This window comes from Lygodium microphyllum, chromosome 20, assembly GCF_053477565.2.
Source record: "Lygodium microphyllum isolate KBCC chromosome 20, Lygodium_microphyllum_v1.1.10, whole genome shotgun sequence".
Classification (NCBI taxonomy): domain Eukaryota; kingdom Viridiplantae; phylum Streptophyta; class Polypodiopsida; order Schizaeales; family Lygodiaceae; genus Lygodium; species Lygodium microphyllum.
This window is the reverse complement of record NC_141154.1, coordinates 129,746,099-129,769,555: the sequence shown is the minus strand read 5'-3', so window position 1 is coordinate 129,769,555 and position 23,457 is coordinate 129,746,099. Positions and strand designations below refer to the sequence as shown.

Sequence of the window (23,457 nt, the reverse complement as noted above, 5' to 3'; positions counted from 1 at the left end):
CTATGAAAAAATTAGTAATATCTAACCAAGGATAACTCTGTACACATAGGACCTACAAAAGGGTTAGCCTCAAAGCAACCATATGCAAGTTAACATCCAACAAAGCTGCACCCCCCATCCTTTTCGGAGTAGTCACATGCCACCACGAAATCCACACCTATCCCAAACAATTGCCTTTCTTTTTCCACAACATGAATCTGACAAGCTAAACCAATTCCAAAAGGGACTTCTTAGTCCAAGGAAGTAGTGGCAAAAAAAACAAAATCATACTAATCATAATACATTGAGCAACTTTAAATCTGACATGTAGAGAGACCAGCCTTGAGATTTCCAGTACGTTAACCTATCATGAATCCCCCATCCAATCCAACAACGCACAAGGGGTTACATCCACACCAATAGAATATCCCAAGTGTCTGGTTATATTTCCCTCTAAGATCACAATACCATGCCACCCCAATGCCTGCAGATCATTCTCTGTACAAGAGAGAAGAGTAGATTTCTGAGTATCAATATGAAGACCCAATGCCAAAGTAAAAAGATTCCATGCCACCATTGCCCGATTAACATTAGTGCGATCCGCCTTAAGAAACATAAAAGAATCATCTAGCAAAGATTGACCCACAAGTTGGGTATACAAGGAAGAGAGAAGGCAACTATCTCACCTTAATCAGCCAACTTATCCAACAATGAGAGCATCGGGTGAGTAACTAAAGCAAACAACAAAGGGTTGAGAGGGCAACCTTGCTGAAGAGACAGGGATAAGGCAATTTCCTCCATGATCCCTCCATTAAGTGCAATACAAGCCACAGCACCCTGACTAATGGTATCTACCAGAGAAATCATGCGAGGACCGAACTATGGATCAGTAACTGAAGACATTCTCATAGGATTCAAAATGCATGCTCGGGGCTGGAGGTCTGTTTATTGCATGCCTCATCCACCTGCATTCAAGGGTTCTACACCAATCAACTTGTCTAACCGGCTGAACCAGGTGCTGCAAGCTGAAGAATAACCACCTATTGGCCTGAAGCTTTGGCATAGTCAATTCCCAGTTGAACATTCAAAATGTTGTGCATTATATTCCGGCCTTTAATGAAGCCGTATTGACGTGGATGAACCAGGTGTGGAAATACCTTATGCAATCTATTAGCAATGATTTTGAAAAAGATTTTATATAAAGAATCCATAACAGAAATATGTCTCCATTGTTTCAAAGAGGTTGGAGAGGGAACCTTGGGCAACAATCTAATAAAAGTAATATTCTAGTCTGAAGGCATCATACCAAAATTCCACACTTGCTAACACAGGCGAGTCAATGGGTCCTTAAGCTGTTCATCTTTTGAAATGTCAACCTCCATTAAATCCACCCATTCGGGTTTGACCTAATTACTAACCAACCTGCAAATATATCGTCAAGCAGAATGAACAGCATCAGAAAGAATCTCTTGCGGACCCAATAAGAATCTATAAAATTCAATACTCATCCAAATGATGGAAGCAAGATCAGTCACCATAACAACTTGTCCATCCATTAGATGCATTATATTTTCCCGGGCATATTTCTGGTGCAGATGAGCAAAAATTTGATGGGATTGACAGTAATTGTTATGTAAAGCTTCAGTCCTAGCCAGCAATTTGTATTTTGCATATTCCTCTTCCTGAAGAGATTGAACCCTACCTTTCAACCATTCAATGCATGTCATTGTAATCTCCTGCCTGACATAGTGACAATGAATGAGCCAATAAAGATTGAGCATGCTGCAATTCAGCTCATAGAGAGAAAGCATGCTGAATACCATATTGTCTGGAAAACACTCAAGCATTGTCCCTAAAAACCATTCATGCATCCTTCTCTCCAAATAGGACCCTCAAGCTAAAAGAAGCGATCAATTGTTGGACACCGTCCGAAAACTGATTTTGTTGCAGAAAAGATTGGTTAAAACGAAGAGGCAAACAAGCAAGGAGAGCCTTAAAAGCATTAACAGGTATGTGACTCATTTCCAAGACCAAAGGGTAATGATCCAACAAGACGTGCTCTCTTTCCACCCACATGTCAATGACTGCAGGAAGAAAAGAATTAGACTGGCAAATGTAGATCCTATCCAATCTGGCCCAAGTATTTGGATGCTGAAAAGAACGATAATTATATCCTAATTATGATGGATACATCCAAGACCACACGTCCTGTTTCAAAGACACAGCTGCAAGAGCATCCCAAGCCTGTCTCTCAAGAGCATCCATGAATGAATGCGGAGAAGTCGCCTAATCCCCATAAACACATGCATTAAAATCACCCATGACAAAGCCTTGACGAGCCATGGCAAGGCAGTGCAAGTCATCCCAAAGCTGACGATGTTCCCTTGCAATAGAAGATGCATATACGCCCACCAGCCACAAAACCTCTCCCTCGTAAAGTATTTCCAGAATCAGAAATCGGCTGCGAGGGTCCTGAGAAACCAACGATGGTTGCAAGGAAAATTTGACAACCAACATAACTCCAAATTTATGTGGAGCTCGACCACTAAAAAAGACTGTATAATCCTTGTAAACATAAGAAGAGCCAGCCAAAGCGTGTTGTTTATGCTCCACAGCACAAAAGATATCCCAATTTCCAGCTAACACAACTTTCCACAACCGATACTGCTTACTGCCCGAAGAAATACCTTTCACATTCCACAAGGTAATTCACATGATAAATCGCAAATAAGACGAACTATTGAACCACCGCTTTCCCTTTCCCTTTTACATCAATGGCTTTAGTTGCTTGGAATCTTTCCACTTCACTTCGAATTACATCTACAAGATCTGCCCTCTGTAAACCAATAATCAAAGCACAGGAAGGAAACTGTTGTTGCTGTGAACGGAGAATATCTCGAGGAGGCACAAGCCTCCCACGCACATCAAAGCGCAAAGCAGGATCAGAAGACCTTTTATCATCCACTGCCGGTATACGCGAAGATCGAGGTTTCATATGAAACTCCCTGCCTCTGCGTTGAAAGGTCTGAGTGATTGGATGTGGCGGTGGATGGGAAAGAGTCGAACGAGAATCCTGTCTGGCCTTATGTCTAACCACAGTGACCCAGGAATCCTCCTGAAGGGACAAATTCCGCCCGACCGCAAGCGACACACGCTCCACACCAACTTGGGAAACATCCTTTTTCCCATCATCGTGACCATGTTGGGGAAGCTGCTCAAGATCAACTTCTAGCTGTTGCAACATCTGCTGAGAATGGTGGTCTTGCATAACCATATCAGGATCCATAGAGCGCTGCAATACCTCAGAATTTTTGTTGCATTCAAAAATGAAATGGCCCAATTGGCCACATCTGAAGCAGTGTCTAGCAAAAGTACCCCATTTTAACTAATACACCAACTTTTGCAACCCTGGAACCTCAAAGCGAATTTTGGTCGAGCGAGGTTTCCCTGTATCCCAAAGCATACATGCCCTATTCCTATTGTGGAAAACTAACCGAGATTCCACCAAAACCTCACCACGGGTTCTCAAGACCAAAGGGAGGAGTCTCCAAAGATGTGAAGGAAAATCAACCACCACCACCCAAATTGGGCATGCCTGCCTCAGCACCCCCTAGAACTCCGCCATAGGCCTCCAAGGGACCATATGAACTAGCTGCCCATCCATAAACAAAGGAATGTGTTGCATAATGAGAGCCCGCACTTCCAACGAACAAAAGAGAACCTCAAAGAACCCCCTCAGTCCATCGTAAATCTTGTCAGATGGGAGAGGATCGAGGTGCAGCTGAAGTGCAGTAGACAGTGTGAGAGTGAGAGACAGAGTTGAGCACGACACCCAATGCAATAGTACTGAATAGAGTGTAAGATGAAAGTACAAATGACAACCCTTATACCTTAGGGTTATAAGGGGCTGTTCACACCCGAACACAGTAAGTGCCCGTAAGTGTGCACCACAAGCACATACAAAATAGTACACATAATCTGGGGGAAAAAAACCTCTCCTACCGAGAGTAAAAAGTGCCCCAGTGTCCTAGTGATCACCCGCACACTCCCATATGAGCGTAGGCGTAAGTAAGGCGTGTGAGATACCCAACAAACCCCCCTGGAGTGAAGAGTGATCAAGTGTACAAGGATCATCCGCCACCAAAGGGCGTCAAATTCAAAGCATCGCGAAATGCTTCAAATTTGTCTCGTGGAAGAGCTTTGGTGAAGATGTCTGCCACATTGCTGGTGGTAGGACAGTAGACAAGGCTGATATCACCTGCATGTAGCCTCTCTCTTACAAAGTGGTAGTGAATCTCTATGTGTTTCGTGCGAGCATGAAACACAGGGTTCCGTGCCACTGCAATGGCACTCTGACTGTCAGTATATAAAGGAGTAGGCTCCGTAACAGATACATCCAAATCAGCAAGTAAGCGTCTAAGCCATACGCACTCAACTGCAGTAGTGAAGGCTACCTTGTACTCAGCTTCACATGACGACGTGGCAACAGTGGATTGTTTCTTGCTAAGCCAAGAAATGCATGACGAGCCAAGAAAGAAACAATTGCCACTAGTGGAGTGACGAGTATCAAAATCACCAGCCCAATCAGAGTCACTGTAAGCATGTAACTGCAGTGGTTTCCCCTTGGCATAAAGCAATCCAAGAGCTCTAGTACCCTGCAAGTAACGAAACACACGCTTCACAGCTTGCCAATGCGACATACGAGGCTGATGCATGTACCTGCTCAAAACTGAAACGGCAAACTGTATGTCTGGCCGAGTGTGGCATAGATAGATGAGACATCCCACTGCTGGAGCATAAGTATGGATATCAAACAAATCACTGTCATCATGTAATGACAGTTTGAGCCCAGGTTCCATGGGTGTACAAACTGGCTTGCAATCCTGTAAGCCAAACTTCTCAAGAAGTTGCCCAATGTACCTTGACTGACATAATCCAATGCCTCTAGCATCATGTACAAACTGGATGCCCAAGTAATAGTGCAAAATACCCAAGTCAGACATGTCAAAAGTTTGCTGTAAATTATTTTTGAATGCTGAAATCTGATCAGCACGTGTTCCAGTGAGCAAAAGGTCGTCTACATATAGACACAAAATCAGCATGGATCCCCCCTCTTTATGTACATAAAGGGTAGACTCAGATGGGCTGTTTACAAACCCCTGACTAAGCAAGAAAGCATCTATCTTTGCGTACCAAGCTCGTGGAGCTTGTTTCAAACCATATAGAGCTTTTTTCAGCTTGCATACTAAATTTTCTGAGCCTTCAACTGCAAAACCAATGGGCTGCTGTACATACACTTCTTCCTGAAGTTCCCCATGTAAGAATGCAGTCTTTATATCCAGCTGATGCACTTTCCAACCAAAATGTGCAGCCAAGGCAATCATAGACCGAATGGTCGTCATACGGGAGGTAGGAGCAAAGGTCTCCTCATAGTCAATGCCCTTTTTCTGTGCGTAGCCTTTAGCTACCAGCCGTGCCTTGTACTTATCTATGGATCCATCTGCATTCCTTTTCAATTTGTAGACCCATTTCGTACCAATGGCACGCTTGCCAACTGGCAAAGACACCAAATCCCAAGTATGATTCTTATGAATAGAATCCAATTCAGCTTGCATGGCTGCCATCCAATGCACACTATGTCGTGCATCCTCAAAACATTCAGGCTCCTCATTATCATGAGTACATGCTGCCATAACCAACTCCATGGAATGTGCTGAATCATGCAGTTGAGTTTGCCTTCGAGTACGACCAGCCAAGGGTGTTTCCAAATGACTATCTCTCATAGTCTGCGTGTACCATCTAGGCACCTGTCTTGCTTCCTGACTGTGTACAAGTTCCTGCTGAATTTCAGTTTCAGCAATGTGCTGATTTACTGCATGTTCCATAGGAGCAGCTGGCTGAACATTAGGTTCATTTGCTGAAGTACCAGCTGAATCACCAAATGTGATGGGCAGCAGCCCTTCAAAGACATCACGGGCAGCCTGATATGTATCAAAACCAGCCAAGGATAATTCTGATTTTTCATCAAATACAACATCCCTGCTGACAAAAACCTTCTTGGTCACGGGATCATAGAGTCTGTAGCCTTTGCTTTCGCTGCTATATCCCATAAAGATGCATTTTACAGCCTTGTTGTCCAACTTCTTTCGAAGTACCTGTGGAATATGGGCATATGCAAGACACCCAAAAGTACGGAAGTGGCCAACAGAAGGTTTGCGGCTGTGCCAAGCCTCAAAAGGTGTGACGGTTTTCAAGGCCTTGGTAGGGCATCTGTTCAAAATGTGGCAAGCGCACATGACGGCTTCCATCCAAAAACTATGAGGCAAACTCTTTGCCTTCAGCATACATCTGGCCATCTCCATGAGTGACCGATTTTTCCTCTCTGCTACCCCATTCTGCTGTGGAGTATATGCAGTAGTGTACTGATGGATAATGCCCTTCTGCTGCAAATAAGAATTCAGCATAGAGGACATGTATTCCCCCCCTCGGTCCGAACGGAGAGTCTTAATCTTGCAACCAGACTGAGTTTCCACAAGTGCACTGAAAGCCAAAAATGCATCATACACTTCTGACTTCTTTTTCAAGCAATAGACCCAGCACAAACGTGTAAAGTCATCAATAAATGTTACAAAATAGTAACAACCACCCAATGACTGTGTCTGCATGGGCCCACAAACATCCGAATGCACAAGCTGCAATCTGGCTGTTGCTCTAAAAGCAACATCACGGGGAAAAGAGAAACGATGCATTTTCCCCAAAATGCAACCCTCGCATAAATGCTCAGGAGGTCTCTCCAAGAGAGGTAATCCATCCAACATCTGAGTACGCTGTAATAGCATCAAGCTGCCATAGTTTACATGCCCCAAACGAGCATGCCATAACTCTGCCTTTAACATAGCAGGAGTAAGAGTGGATGTCAAATATGCAGACTGATCTACCGAAAGAGCATCCAACTCATATAACCCATGACACAGAGAACCTGTCAAGACCAATGTCATGTGTTCCTTGTCACGGACCATGCAACGGTCATCATCAAAGGTGACCTGCAAGCCACAACGTGCCATAGAAGAAATGGAAAGCAGATTCTTCTTAATGCCAGGCACATACAAAGCATCCTGTAGGCAGAGAATAGAGCCATCAATGGCTGTAAGCTGAATCTCCCCAATACCACGAACAGGGTATGATGCATTATTAGCACACTGAACAGACTTCCCAACGGGAGGTGCACCAAGAGAAGCAAACAAATCTCTACGAGATGTGATATGCCGTGAAGCACCACTGTCAAAGAACCAAGTGTCAGCATCTTCTGTAGAGCTAAATGCTCTATCAGCCCAAGAGACATCATAACTGCAAGTGTAAAAACAATAGTCCCTGTCTGCAACAAAGGACGCGGACTCACTAGCAGTGGAAGGAGCTGCAGAAACAGACATCCCTGACTCCTTCTTCTTCTCTTTGGCGATGCGCTTCCTGCACTCAGTGATGTAGTGGCCAGGCTTCTTGCAGTAATGGCATTTTCCTTTCTTGGCTTGCGTGCCCCCCTGTTTCTGACTTGTCTGTGAAGTGTTACTACTACCAGAACTCTGCGAAGCATTTTTCCCTTGGCTGTTTTTACCCTTTTGCCTTGACATAAAAGCCTGCTCAGAGGCTATACCATCCACACCACTGTTCCGTCTAGTTTGCTCTTCCTCTAGAAGCAAACTGACAAGCTGAATGAAAGTGATGGGCTCTTTCGAAATCCTCATAGTGAGGTTCAAGGCAGTATGAAAAGCCAAGTAAGAGGGAGCCAGTGAATTCAATGTCGTAGAAATCAGCTGCGCATCTGAGTAGTACTCATCCACATTCATGAGTTGCTCCCGCAAGTCCTGAATTTTGTTGAGATGATCCTGCATAGAATCACCGTCATTCATCTTTAGAGTCTCTAGCTCTTTCTTCAAGAAAGAGATGCGAGTCTCATTCTTTCCTGCAAACATCTGCTCCAATATCAACCAAGCTTCTTGTGAAGAAGCTGCTGAACGAATATGAGGAATGATAGAACGCTGAACTGCCAATGCAATCAGCGACATAGCCTGTGCATCCCGTGTATCCCAAGTTTTCTGAGCTGCAGTTCTTGGGGGAAGTGGCTGAGCGGGGTGAGGTGGAGGGGGCTGAGGTTGCCCTCTTGCACGTCCTCCTGGAGGAGGAGTAGCGGGAGCCACAACTCCCGGTCGTGCTTCCTCTCCACTGACATAATCCCACAAATTTTTTGCCACTAATACATTCTTCATCATAAAAGACCAAAGGGAATAATTGTTCCCATCCAATCGGTCTTCCTTGGACACATAGGTGAATACATCTCCTCCCTGATTTGCCATTATTTCCCAAAAGGCAATTGAGCAATGTCAATGCAGTACGGGCTGGAAATCTGCAAATTTCCAGAAATTGCAGCAAACACAAGTCTGCAATTAATGTGCAAAGGGTACTCTGTCACAAAAACTGTCACTGATGCACGCTTTCCAAGGTGCAATTAGTGCTCAGCAGCACTAAAACATCAAAAGCCCCAAAATTTTCTGCCCAAAATTTCTGTCACAAATGTCTGTTACAAAAGCCCCAAAATGTGCATTCAATGTGTCACAGACAGACACAGCACGTTTCCCAATGTGCAAACAGTGCAGTGCAACACTGTTATGAATAAATCCCCAAAATTTTGCCAAAATCTCTGTCAAAAACAGTCGGTCTGTGACTGTATCAGCAGTTTAAATGCATCTGTCCTCCAAATACACAAAAGCCCCAAAATTTTCTGACCATTCAGTCAGAAATTTGCATGAAATTTTCTTTCCAGTAGATCTGTGCCAATTGCGTGTGAACCGCCGCTTCCAGAATTTTATTCTGGGCTGGAATAACAATAATTTTCAAAATGTTACCTGAGCGTGAAGCAGACTGGCGTGTGCTGGTTAGACAGGCGGCTAAGGTGGCGAGCAGAGCTGACGTGGAGTTTGGCGGGCAGTTTGGCGGCGCAGATCAACGGGCAGTTTGGCAGCGCAGGACAACGGGCAGTTTGGCAGCGCAGGACAGTCGCGTGTGACGGGTCCGTTGACGAGCGGACTGTTTTTCAATCGCGAGCTGCTGACGTGGACTTTTCAAAACGGCGGGCTGACGGGCTGCGTCGTCTGGCGGGCGTCGTTTGACTTAGTGTTGCTGACGTGGACTACAAACGACTCAGGACAGTCGAATCGTGTGGCGGGCGAACTGCAGGCGGACACTCGAGTAAAGGCGACGCACAGAGGAACAGCGCCTGGGCAGGGCGAGTGCAGGTACAGGTGGCGTCTGGGCAGGGCAGTGTTGCACGCCGTCTGTTGGAGCTGCGCGCAGGGCAGATGCAGAACAGAGGTGGCTCGAGTGCGGTCAGGACTGCACGTTGCAAGCAGAAGCTGAGCTCAGAGCTGAGCTCTGATACCAAATGTCAGATGGGAGAGGATCGAGGTGCAGCTGAAGTGCAGTAGACAGTGTGAGAGTGAGAGACAGAGTTGAGCACGACACCCAATGCAATAGTACTGAATAGAGTGTAAGATGAAAGTACAAATGACAACCCTTATACCTTAGGGTTATAAGGGGCTGTTCACACCCGAACACAGTAAGTGCCCGTAAGTGTGCACCACAAGCACATACAAAATAGTACACATAATCTGGGGGAAAAAAACCTCTCCTACCGAGAGTAAAAAGTGCCCCAGTGTCCTAGTGATCACCCGCACACTCCCATATGAGCGTAGGCGTAAGTAAGGCGTGTGAGATACCCAACAAATCTCTTCAACAAGAGGGGCTTGCATATGCCCTGAAACATCATCATGGCATTGTTCAACACTGACTAGCATGGACTACAGCCAAGCACGAATTCTGGTGATCAAGGGAGTCCTTCCAGTAAAGTAAAAGATGGCTGCCCTCTCATGGAAAGCAGCAATCTTCTGTAAGACCAGATCCGTTCCCATGACTGCAACTACATGATCCCCATCCGGTAAAGAATTAGCTTTACCCTCATTAGCATGGACATAATCGAACATAAGATGATTGGCAATGGCCAGCATGAACTGAAGAGACCCATCAGTCTGTGAGCAAGAAACATGGACCTCTGGCTAAGGCAATTTTGGGGGGAGGGGGCGCAGGGGTGCTGCTTAAGACTGGTTCTTCAATCGACATCCTACAATGTTTGCCCATCTCATCCCCGTCCATCAACGGCCTGGGGTCTTCAGCCGACGAATCACCATCCAAACCCTCCAAATCTTGGTCATTCCCTTGACCTATATGCTAATCAAGGAAGGCCATGTCAATACCATTTGATTCCTGCAGATCTGCCATGGTAGAACTAGATGCTGATCACGAACGTCTTTCTAAACCCTGACTAGGTAAGTCCAACCAGATGTAAGGTAACTCCCTGCGTGAAAACTCTCTGTGAACAGTCTGTTCTACAGGTAGACTGTCACCTGTTGCAGATTGGCAAGCCACAGGCCTGCTTGATCTCTCACCTTCTCACTCTCTCTGTCGTTCAGTCAGATGCCACGGGAAGGAAGAAGGACAATGTACAGGTCGTCCAGTATATTCGGGGGTAGGTCGTGTTTAGCAGGCAGGGCACATGTGACCCTTTGCAAAAATGAAAGGAGGAAGGAAGACTGCAGGAAGGAAGACTGCTCGCGACCCTCCTGAAACTCAGTTGCTCTTGATTTGTGACTGCCACAGCCCCAACGAAACAGGGCCTTGAAACAGTTAACAGTCGAGGCTTCTCTTGTATCTCACTAATGTTGAGACGATGGAGGATCACAGACCTACTGCCAGTGCTGCAGAATGGGACACTCACACACACACTTGGTGAACAGAAGAATATGCAAACACAATCAAAGACAGAGGAATGAAGGTCAAGTCAATACGAGCAGGCACCATCCTCTCTCTCTCTCTCTCTAATGCCAACAACAAAGTTTTGTATACTCTCTCTCTCTCTTTTTTTTTTTCATAATATACTCTCTCTCTCTCTCTCTCTCTCTCTAATAGGTAATTGTATTAATTATGAAAAAAGGTACAAGATTACAAGATGCAGGATGGCTCTAGCCATTGTGCAAAACCTCAGCTCTCTTTTACAGAAGGTCGAATGACTAAAAGAGTACAAAAGTCATAGCAAAGAAGCAGCAAAGATTGCCGTATGCCAAGGCACCAAAGTCCTCCCTGGAACATAGTCAACAGAAACGTTTCGCCCTGTTTCGTGTTTCAAGGTTGTTTGCCACCTCGAGGTTTTGAGATTTCAAAAAATATTAATTATAATAATTCACAATATTAATAATTATATATATAAATTAGTAATACTTGTAACCTAGGTCCTAGATTGGAGATCCTAGACTGTAGAGTTGAAAGTTCAAAGCCTAGAGTATGAATATCCATTTCATCTAGATTCTAGATTCTTCATTCTGCTCATTTAGAAATCACAAATCAGCATTCATGATTCACAAATCATAGATTACAATGTACATACTATACCATGATTTGTGAATCATAACATGCACATGTATAAAACATTTAACTATTAGCATAATGCAAACTTCAAAGTAAACTAAAAGATTAAACTAATGTTAAGGACTTATGATAACATTAGCATACTTTTGCATAGATGATAGATGATAGAAAATAACATAAACATAGAAAATGTGATAAAAGAGTCTAAACTTAAAGCTCCTAGTTGGTACAAACTATAGCCAAAATCCAGCCACAAAACACATCAATCGTGATTCATGAAGTATGTAGCTAGTAATTACTCTTGGCTATCAAAAGAGCCACTGCCACTAGTAGATGAACTAGCTCAACCCATCTCATCTGAAGACTCTGATGATGGTAACATCTCATGTTGTATGTATGAAGTGGTATGACCATGGCCACAGCCACAAACATGACCGTGTCGAGGAACCTCCTTGCCTTTGTAGGCAATGGTAGTAGAGACTTGCATATCATCTGCTACATAAGGAGAAGCTCTGTCCAATGTCATGTAAATGTAACTCCTCTACCATAGCAGCCATGGCACATGTCTAGGGCACGAGTCACACGCCGAAAGCACAACTCATGCTCTCGAAGGAAATCATAAGCAATGTCCTCATCAGTGTCTCTCTCGATGAAAGCAAGGTCAACTGCCTCTCCTCATTGTAAGCTTGCCTCTAGCTTAGCAATGACCTCGCTATCCACCTCTTACACCTTCCACTAAAGCACTCCTCCTCCCTCAAGATCCTGATCTTGTAGCTTCTCCAACAAGCGCAAATTGGCATTCACATAGACCAACTTCTCTAGTTGGCTTGTGCTCAACATGTTAGAGAGGGTTTGTGAGAAATTAGTATCTACAAGAAAATGCATTCAGAATTACCAATGCACATATAAGACGTTGAAAAACAAAAGCATTTACTTATTCCTTTTCCTTATATGGATATCTGTGCATATGCTCCAAATGCACTCTATTGCACCACGAGTGCACTCTTGGGAGAGCACACAAAGAACCAAGGACTGCACATTGGGTGTAAGAAGCCCATTTATTTCCCACCAAGAGATAGCAAGACATCTTCTCTCTTATCGAAAGGCAACTCTCGTGCAAAATGATCACGATCATGCATGAAAAGAATCACCTCATCCTCAATCCTATTCATGAATCATAATTCAACATTAATTTAAAAAATTAGTTTGTATATATTGGTTACTAATGATCAAATACACAAAGCAACAAATTAAAAGCATTTACTTATTCCTTTTCCTTATATGGATATCTGTGCATATGCTCCAAATGCACTCTATTGCACCACGAGTGCACTCTTGGGAGAGCACACAAAGAACCAAGGACTGCACATTGGGTGTAAGAAGCCCATTTATTTCCCACCAAGAGATAGCAAGACATCTTCTCTCTTATCGAAAGGCAACTCTCGTGCAAAATGATCACGATCATGCATGAAAAGAATCACCTCATCCTCAATCCTATTCATGAATCATAATTCAACATTAATTTAAAAAATTAGTTTGTATATATTGGTTACTAATGATCAAATACACAAAGCAACAAATTATAACTCATAAGCTAGAAAGAGAGATTATTGATCTCTTGGCTCTCACTCAAAGACCCGATCAAGATATTAGTCCATCCTAACATAATCTTTTTGTCAATCTAGTGCTTCGTATCCTTATACAAAGAATGGAGTACGTATGAAGCAATGTGGATTACTTTATGAAATCAATCCTATCTCTCATTCCATATGTGGGTTAAATCACCAACCCTACAAGTTGCATGGTATCTCTCATTAGTAGTTTACCATTAGCAATTTCACAAAGTGAATATATAAATTAATATTTAGCATTTACCTCTCCATGGACAATGCATGACATGAGAACATGACCTTATGGAGCTCGTACATATAATGATAAAGTAAGCTCATGGTATACCCCTCATGATCAAAGAGGCGTAACATAAAATCAAGGGATAAGATGACTTCTTTAATAGTGTCTACCTCATCCCAAAACCCATTACTCAAATGTAAGTTGTTATCTCTCATGCTTGGACCGTCTAACTCCCACTCCATGCATTCCACTCCTCACTATATACAAGTCAACAAAGAGAATCTTTTGTCCAAACCATCCTAGACACATAAGTCAAGACACAAGACTCAAAATACTTAAAAGTTGAAACATTTGTTTTATATGCACAATAAAAAGCATAATTATAGCTTACCAATGGAGCACAAGAAATAAATAGCCAAAACGCGACTTTGCCAGCTTCACAAAGTCATAGTGACAAATACCTCTAAATAGAGCCAAAGCCAAGAAATTGCAAGTAATGAAATTGATTATGCACAAGGCTTTCTCCAAGGTTGGCTCCACCCAAGGAAAAGATGCCACACTCCATCATGAGATCAAGTGAGTGTGAGGTGCATAGAGTCCACACAATAGTGAGATAGTCCCTCTCAACATACTCACCCATCTTGGCACAATTTGAGTCATTATTTGTGATGACTTGCATCACATGTTGTGCCCCCATCTCATCTGTGGCTCTCTTGATATGAGAGTAAATCCACTCCCCAAAAATGCTTAAATCAAGGGCTGAAGCATCTATCGCACACAACAATGTGGTACCAACACAACATGATACTAAGATATTAATCATGTGTCGATATCTCTACAAGTGTTAAGAGTCAACAATTGTCATTAGTAGCTATTAATTATTGACTTTATATACTTAAAAATTAAAAATAAAATGAGCAACATGTAAATCATTAGAACAAAGCATTGAGTTAGTATAATTTAACACTTATCCTATCACTCCATCCATCAGATACAATGTTGCACCCATATCGATGCCAACATGACTTTAATCCAGTCAATTCATTATGAATGTAAGTCACTTAAGCATTCAAGAGAACGATCCTTAGAGACACTGAGCTAGCTAGATGTTAGCCAATAGCTCCCACTGCAACTATGGCGGCCAATCATTATAGAACTTAATATAAGCTGGCACTCGAGTACTGTTGAATGGAAGGTTGTATTGATAGAAGAACCTATGCTCTGTCAATTGAGCCACTTGCTTTAGACTTAAAGCAAAGCATGCTTGCAAGGTGCTTTGGTTACCTTCTCTACCACTCTTTCTTGATTGGCTTGCCAAGCCTTGCAAGGGCTTGGTATGCAAAGATGCGCCGTCACTAACAAGAGAAGTACCCTTGCATGCAAGAGAAGAACTAGCACCAACAAGGGTACATGTTACCTCATAATCATAATCGCACCATCGAATGGTCATGATGCTTGTATACTTATTGCCATATTGGAAGCGCTTAAAGTGTGTTCCTCGTCATTCTGTCTAGCTTGACTTGAGTTCCCATCTCCACTCAAGTGATTTCTCTTTGCTTCTTTTCATTCTTCTTCAATTTGTTTGCAAGGTCAATGGCCTTTTTAAGAGTGATTGCAGCTTAGCCAATTTTTCGTGTACTACATGTGCTAAGAAAATACCCTCGGATACTCTCTTGCAGCCATGTCCACCCTTGATCCCAGTCCATGTGAAATATACTCTTGTTCGGGTGGAACCCCCCACAATGTGTCTCCACAAAACTTACAAACCACAATTTTGATTCCAAATGTTCCATAGAGGTGGGCAAAAGGTATCTTCCAAAAAATCTCGAGTAAAATCCTTGTGACGAACCATGAAAATCCAACTCAAACTTTGAAGCCTTAAGGTGGAGAAGAATGAGAAAGGGGATGAGGTAGAACTTGGAAGAGAAAGAGATAGAAGAGGAGAGAGAGATAGAGGAGAAGTAGAAAGAGATGGAGAAGAAAGAGTAGAAAGAGAAGTCGAAAGAGACCGAGGAGAAGTAGAAAGCGATGAAGTGGAAGAAGGAGAGTGCGATGGAGGAGGAGGCAGCTGAAGAAGAAAGAAGAAATGATGGAGGTAGCAGCAATTGAAGGACGAACCAATGGAGGAGGAGGCAATGGCTGCGGACAATGGGAGCATGAATGATAGGTGGAGAGTTGAGACGAAATAGCTATGTAGTTCCAAGTTCGTGAAAAAAACTCTTTGGATAGAGCTGTAGGATCGTTCAAGACAAAACATGCCCCACAAACTTTTTTTTAAATTAAAAAACTCACTTAAAAGTTCCATTTTGCAACCTCGTTTCACAAAACGAACAAAAATGTTTTACTAGTTTCGGAGTTTCGCGTTTCGCCAATACAAAACGCAATTTTTGGTTACTATGCCCCTAAAGGAGATTGATGTGTTGAATAAAGTCCAACTGCTAATGTAGAAGATCTTTCAACATAGCAAGGTGCTTCTACACCCCGAACATAGAATCAAAAACAAAAGCATTTTGAGTTGTCCAATTGTGCCAACATCCCCAAAACGGAGGAATGAAAATAGAATCTTGATATGTGGTTGTACCGAATTTTTTGAGATAGTACGATTAAAATGGTCATTTTGATAGGAGATAACATATGGTTTACAAATGTCTGATGTACTAGTTTAAAATCTACTCGTGGATTAGCAATGATCCTATGTTGTCCACTCACTCCTTTGTATTGGGGATAAAGGTGCTTGTGCCTAGCTGCCTATGTATTAGTTACATTGACAGTACCTGTACCGTGTATTAGTTACCCACACACCTGTACACTGCGGGTAGCAGGCACCTATCACTGTCACTTTATTCTTTATTCTTTCAGTGACATTTGAATAAAGGGAAGGCCGGTCACACATTGTGACTGTTGGAGTTTCCACATCTTTTGTCTCTCTCTCTCTTGCTCTTGCTCCTTCCACCATAGCTCTTGCTTCCGCTCCGTGCTTCCACTATAGAGGATACTTGGGCCAAGAAAAGACCCAATCAAAGGGATGCAATGGCATGCCAACCACAACCCTCCAAATAGCAGACAACAAAGACCAAATTTTCCACACCAAAGGATACGAAAGAAACCAATGGCGAGAAGATTTCGCAATTGTGAGGCGGAAAAAACAAGAGCCATTGGAAATGCGGCGTTTTGCAAGTGTCGCAGCAAGAGGCAGCCCAGCAACCATGACACACCAAAAGAAGATCTTACTTTTGTACGGTGTCTTATTGAACCAACCCTCCATGACCATCATTTTCCACCAATCCCAAGATTTGTGCAAGCCCCAAACAATATTGGCCTTAGCAAACAGCCAATGGTGGTCCTTAATCATAAGTTGGTGCACTTGATTAGCCAAAGCCTTTTCCACATGGAGTTGACCTACAAGGTCCCAATCCTACCAGGGACGATGAGAAACGAGGGCAAGGAAGGGCTCTCTTGGTTGCAATATTGTCAAAAGGTGGTCCCACAAGTCCCTATAACCTTGAGGAATGCCAAAAAGCCTCCTGGCAGTGTGGAAAGGCATCATCTGAAACAAAAGAAAAGCCCATTCGTGTACAAGGCAGGGCAGGCTGCGTGCAGGGCAGGGCACGCTGCACAGAAAAATGGGGGCGTGAAAAACAGGGTGCGCAGCACAGGGAAGCAGTGTGCAAGGATATCACAGCACCAAGCACATGGGTTAGGGCTGGGCACCCCACAGGCATTGCACAAGGGAATGTGCAGCACAGGTCATCATCATCATCATCTCTCTCTCTCTCTCTTTCTCTCTCTCTCTCTCTCTCTCTCTCTCTCTCTCTCTCTTTCGTAATGGATCTCTCTTTTTTTTTCGTAAACGTAATGGATCTCTCTTTTTTTTTTCGTAAAAAATGGATCTCTCTCTCTTCTTCTTTTTTTCGTAAAAGGTAATTGTATTAATTACGAAAAAGTACAAGATTACATGATTACACGAGTACAAGAGACACGAGGGCCGTAGGCCAACGTGTGGGAAATCCCCAAACTAGTATACTAGAAAAGCTACACCAATCATGGCAAGGACCCAGAGGCAATTGCCAAATGCCAGGAATGCAAATCCTCCCGAGGGAGCAAGTCAGAGTGCCTGATGAGATCTAGCTGCCAATGCAAGAGCCCTTTAAGCCTTGCAATATGTCGCGGTACATTCGAGGCCGAATCAAAGAGAAAAGCATTTCGGGTGGTCCAAATGTGCCAGCATCCCCAGTATCTGAAAAAGGGAAATAAGATCTTCATATGTAACTGTGGCGGCATGGGATACTTTGGGCGCACAAAAACCCAATCAAAAGGAGTCAGTGAGGGCCCCACCACTGTGCGCCAAATTTGGGACAAGAGAGACCAGATATTCTTGGCGAGCGGGCAAGAAAGAAAACGATGTCTAGCCGATTCCTCCGTAGTGGTACAAAAGAAACAATTGCCATTCGAGATTCGACGCTTGGAAAGGGCCGAGGCAAGAGGAAGACCACCAATCATTACCCGCCACAGGAAGACCTTGCATTTGAAAGGTGCCCTATTCTGCCACCCCTCCATCAGCGTTGCCTGCCACCATGACAAGGATTTCCGCAGGCCCCAAACAGTATTAGCTTTCTCACCCAGCCATTGGTGATCTTTAATAAGAAGATGATACACCTGATTAGTAGAGGCCTTTTCCAGAGTCAACCGGCCTGCAAGGTCCCAATCCTGCCAAGGGCGATCCATAGTCAGGGCAGGAAAGGGTTGCCTACCCTGAAGTTCCGACGAAAGCTTCTCCCATAAATCACGGTATCCGCGCGGGATCCTGAAAAGTCTCCTAGCGGTCCGAAACGATGCGAGGACATTGCGAGTAGCAAGGGTAGCATCCGCAATCGAAGTCACACCCAAACGGGCCATGCGATTAAATCTTGGTCTGAGCTGATGTTTATCTTCCCATGAAAGTAATCTGGATACTGCCAACAATTCCAGCTGGAAAGAATTAGTCTGCAAGCGATCCCCTACTGGATGCCAACGGGTCTTTTGGAGCACCACTTTCCAAGATCCGACCAAGTGCTGTAACAAAGAGGAAGAGGGACTGGAAAATCGAGAGTCAGCATTAAGGACATGCCACCATGAGGCCCGAAGCCGTGTATTGCCCTGGCGGAGACCGCTATCCTCAAGAAAATAACGGGCGATGATGGTCCACGGGTGATGATCCGCACACATGGCACGAAAAAGAGACCAACGAAGAGCCAGCATATGAGTTTCTGCATCCAAAATAGCTCCACCACCCATGCGCTTAGGGGTACATGCATGTGACCATGAAATCCAAGAAATGCCTGCCTGTAGTGAATCTTTCTTCCATAGCATGAAACGAATGGGATGGGTGAGAGCCTTCAAAGTAGTGGGCATCCATGGCAGTGATGGCAGGAAATACGTCAGCATTGGTAGCATAATTGTCTGAGCCACTTTGAGGCGGACATGGAACGGCCAGACTTGCGACTTCCAATACATAAACTTCGCGACCAGTTTTTGTGAAATCCACTCCAACAGGTCCTTTGGCCGTACATCCACCCCCAATGGGTATCCAAGATGCCTGACAATGGAGCCACGGGAAACCACCTGGCCCTGCCAGCCTAACGACTGTAAATCCGGCTCCGTGCAACTGAGAATGGCCGACTTAAAGGCATTGATGCGAAGACCAGAGGCTTGACCAAAGAGCGTCCAAACATCTAATGCCTTGCGAATGTTGTCCCTGTCCGCCTGCAAAATCATAAAGGAGTCGTCAGCCAAAGATTGGCTAATGAAGTGCTGCCCCAAAGGAAGAGATAACCCTGCCAGCTGGGCAGAAGCCGCCATGGAGGATAGCATTGAAAGGACCGGGTGAGTCGCGAGGGCAAAGAAGAGAGGGCTCAAAGGGCAACCCTGTCTGACCAAGCGTGCAAGGACAAATGGCTCTGTAACCCCACCATTAAGCATAACTCTTGAAGAAGCCTCAGTACTGATGGTGTAAATCAATCGAGACATCCGGATACCAAAGCCCATAGCAGACATAAGATCGGCAAGGAAAGACCAGTCCACACAATCAAACGCCTTTTCCAGGTCCAATTGAATCAAGACCACTTGCTGATTGGAGTGCCGCGCATAGTCAATAGCCATTTGCACATTTAAGATATTATGCAAAATATTGCGGCCCTTAATGAACCCATACTGGAGAGGGTGCACAATAGCTGGAAGGTGCTTGTGAAGCCTATTTGCCAGTACTTTGGAAAAGATTTTATACATCGCGCCCATCAACGAAATTGGTCTCCAGTGTTGCAGCTTTGACGGCGAAGGGACCTTGGGAATCAGTTTGATAAGGCCTTCTTTCCATGAAGAAGGCATGACCCCTGTTTCCCAAACCTGCTGAAACATGACCACCAAAGGCTTTACCAACTGCGTGGCCGAGTGCTCAAAAAATTCATTAGTGAGACCATCCCAACCAGGACTTTTATCCTTAGGCAGGTGCAACAAGACATCCATAACCTCCTCTTCGCAAATATCCGCCTCCAAAGTAGCTTGCATATCAAATGGGACCTGCTGGTGGACCAGATGGTAGAAGACCGAGCGGGCATACATAACCTGGCTGGACGGCAAGGAAGAGGAACCAAAAAGATCCATAAAATAATTTCTGCACATATCGATAATGGTCTGTGGATCAGTGACCATACGACCTTCCGAATCCTGGAGTCGCGTCATATTTTCGCGGGCCGGAGAAGCATGCAAGGCGCGAAAGAACTTATGAGACTGGCAGGCACTATCTTGCAATGTGTCAGTCAAGTTTTGCAGCTTGGCTTGCTGATAAGATTTCAAGCTAAATACTTGAATAAGATGGGCCAAACGCCTCTCCAGGGACAGTAGAAAATCATCATCTGGGGAGCTCAGGAGCAAGGAATGGACCAAGGCCAATAAGTCCTCTGCTGCATGTCGACGACGGCGACAAAGAGAGGCATTATGAATCCCATACTGCCGAGCAACCCGCTGCACATTAGAGAGCAGGCGTGCGAACAAAGCCAAGCCCTCAGAGGCGAAGTCCAATAAGAACCTCTCAATCAATTGCTGCATATAACCCTGAAAGATTGGATGCTTCAAATAAGAGGAATTGAAGCGTAAAGGGAGCTTATTCAGCAACTGCCTAAAAGGTGCAATGGGTTGAGCCCGCATCTCAAGCTGGAGGGGGAAATGATCTGACAACACATACTGCTGCAAGACCTTCATCTCCAGCATCTCGGGAAGAAAATCATCCCCCTGCATGATATACATTCTGTCCAGTCGCGACCAGGTGGTCGCATATTGTGCAGAATGAAAAGTGAAACCTGAAACAGAAGGGTGAAGCCACGACCAAAGATCTTGCTTAAGTACGTGCAAAGCAAAGGAGTTCCACACCCGGCTTTCTGGCGTATCCATAACCGAATGCCCTGAGGTGGACTGAGAAGAGTCAATACACATATTGAAATCTCCCATCAAAAATCCCCTGCGACCAAGTGCCATGGAGCCCTGCAAAGTCGACCATAGATCCCGTCGGGATGCGGGATCATTCGGAGCATAGAGCCCCAGCAACCAGAAAATTTCTCCTTCAAATAAGACTTCAATCACCAGAAATCGCCCGTGCACATCGTTTTTAACAAGAACAGGCTGGTATTTCTCATGGACAATCATCAGCACGCCCGAGTAGTGCTTAGCAGGTGTCCCTGCATAAAACAGACGGAATCCATGGCAATCCACAACTTTACCTGCCTCACCATGACTTTTGTGCTCCACTGCACACAATACATCCCACTGGTTCTCATGCAAGACAGACCACATGGTATGTTGCTTATGGCGAGAGCAAATGTCTCGCACATTCCACGTGGCAATCTTCATATATTTTCAAAAAAGGAAGTCAAGAACGAGACGCCTGTTGCCTCGATTGCACCTTTTCCGCAAGGGCATCCAGGACACCCTCATCCAGAAAATCAGCCAATACTGCAAACGAATTCGGGCGACCTGCTTTAGAGGTAGAAGGGAAATCCACTGCCTTGGGAGTAGGGCGGGGATAACGCCTATCCCAAGGTGTAATCACATTACCTTTTGCATCAAATGCCAGCTTAGCAGGTGGGCCCTTGGGGCCTGCTGAATAGCCTTTCCTTGAAGACGGATAACGGGGGGCGGACGGGGCCATAGTACGCGCATCCTGCTGTGGGGTGACCATGTCTTTCCTGCGCGTGTACGTGCGCACAGAATCCAGAGAAGCATTAGGCCCAGCATCAGCCAGGCCTGCGTCCAACTGTTTACCTTTTTTTTGTCGTGCCTCAATCCAGTCAGTGTTAGGAGAATCCAAACCCCGGACCTGTTGTTTGCCTTTAGCCATGACAGTAGGTGGCTGAAGGGTCTCCTGTGCCGGGGCATCGAGCACCATGTCATCCTTGGGCTGCACAACCTGCGCCTCCTCAGAAGACGGTTGCCGTTCCGGGCATTCGGCCACAAAATGCCCTAGTTTACCACATGAAAAGCAGTGTCCGGCAAAATTGCCCCATTTCAGGCGAAAATGCAAAGGATGCATGCCTGAACAATTGAGGCGAAGCCACGCAGGCCTTTCCCTGGCCGTATCCCATAGCATGCATAAACGGTTGCGGTTCATGGCCCTGAGGCTCGGGGGAACCAGCACTGTGCCCACAACCGCCATCGCGTCCTTCAACAATGGCCAGTATACCGCTGGACAGTTTTCCACTTCCACCCACACCGGGCATTCTCGTTGAAGCAGACGCTGGAAGTCAGCCATAGGGCGCCATGGTACCACATGGACTAAGCGGCGATCAAAGAATAGTGGCAACTTGGACAGGAGCTCAGCTCGATGCGATTCCGAAAGGATCTCTCTCTCTCTCTCTCTCTCTCTCTCTCTCTCTCTCTCTCTCTCTCTCTCTCTGTGTGTATTCTTGCTTCTGTATTGTGCACTCACATTTCATACCAGCCCCAGAAAAATGTACAATCTTGCAATGATAAATAAATTGATCAGCAACTTATTGAATCATCCAAACATCTAGTCAAATGGTCAGTTTTTCATATGCATATGATTTGCCTCCACAATTCTTACTGTGTCGCTCTTGTTTGTTTCCAGCAGTAACCCTAGTCCGTAGGCACCTGGTCTCCAAAACAATGCTACACCTATGTCACATCTCAATCCCTTCGACTCCTTAAGAAGCATGGCAGCCAAAGTAGACATGCACAAGTCTACTTGTACGTAGTAGCAGAGAACTTGGAGATCAGGCCAAATTGACAAATCTAAATGTCAAGACTAATACACAAATAAACTCTCGCTAGCTTCCCATCACTCAAAATGCAATAACAGGTGTCATATGCGGCTTAGGCCCACAATAAATCTGTACACCTAATCATGTATTGGAAACTACCGATGTGATGAATGGCACATATTTCAATTACATTGGTAATATTGACATTTTTCCCAAAGCTCAAAACAAAACTTATTGAATACGTGTATCAAAATACAGCTGCATTCACAACATAGAATGCAGGAAAACCATGAAATAAGAGATGCATGTGCATTAATGATTTGTTCATCAGAAAATAAAACCAGAATCAGTCTTCTCAAGAAATGGGGGACATTTAACTTACCACAACATAGAATGCAGGAAAACCATGAAATAAGAGATGCATGTGCATTAATGATTTGTTCATCAGAAAATAAAACCAGAATCAGTCTTCTCAAGAAATGGGGGACATTTAACTTACCACACACCAAGTTGCTCTAACTTCGGCTGAAAATCCTCTACCTTCCCAACAACAAGAAAACCAAAGCCAAAAGACACAAGCAAAAGTGAATTCTGATTGATTGAGCTACAGAACAACATAAATGCATCTGAAGACATCTACCAAACCAACAAATAGATAATCAAAGGACTATGAATATATTCTGCTTACCCTTCACTTAAGAAGAAACCACAAACATTACAATTTGGAATATAACTGCACCTAATGAGCTAAATTGGACGTATATAACAAAAGGAGATGTATATAGATAATGTTAATGTGAGTTAACTAGTAGCAAGACCTTGATCTTTATGTCAGCCTTGCATTTTTGCATCATGCATTTCCTGCTGCTGCCATACGGATAACATGTGAGAGCTGGCACAGCTGGAA

General features: G+C 44.4%; 1 protein-coding gene and 1 pseudogene across 6 annotated transcripts in view; both read right to left on the bottom strand.

The window, feature by feature from the left end:
• Positions 1-23,457, bottom strand: part of LOC148019386 (glutamyl-tRNA(Gln) amidotransferase subunit C) — a 78,519-nt gene that overhangs the window by 34,913 nt on the left and 20,149 nt on the right. For all 6 annotated transcript variants that reach the window (XR_015687591.1, XR_015687592.1, XM_087661032.1 and 3 more), the window contains exon 2: positions 23,050-23,090. Coding sequence is in view for 4 of the 6 variants with exons in the window: in XM_087661032.1 (XP_087517158.1) it covers positions 23,050-23,090 (41 nt within the window). In the remaining 2 variants the exon portion in view is untranslated. The remainder of the gene's footprint in view (positions 1-23,049; positions 23,091-23,457) is intronic.
• Positions 11,974-13,490, bottom strand: LOC148019387 (uncharacterized; annotated as a pseudogene).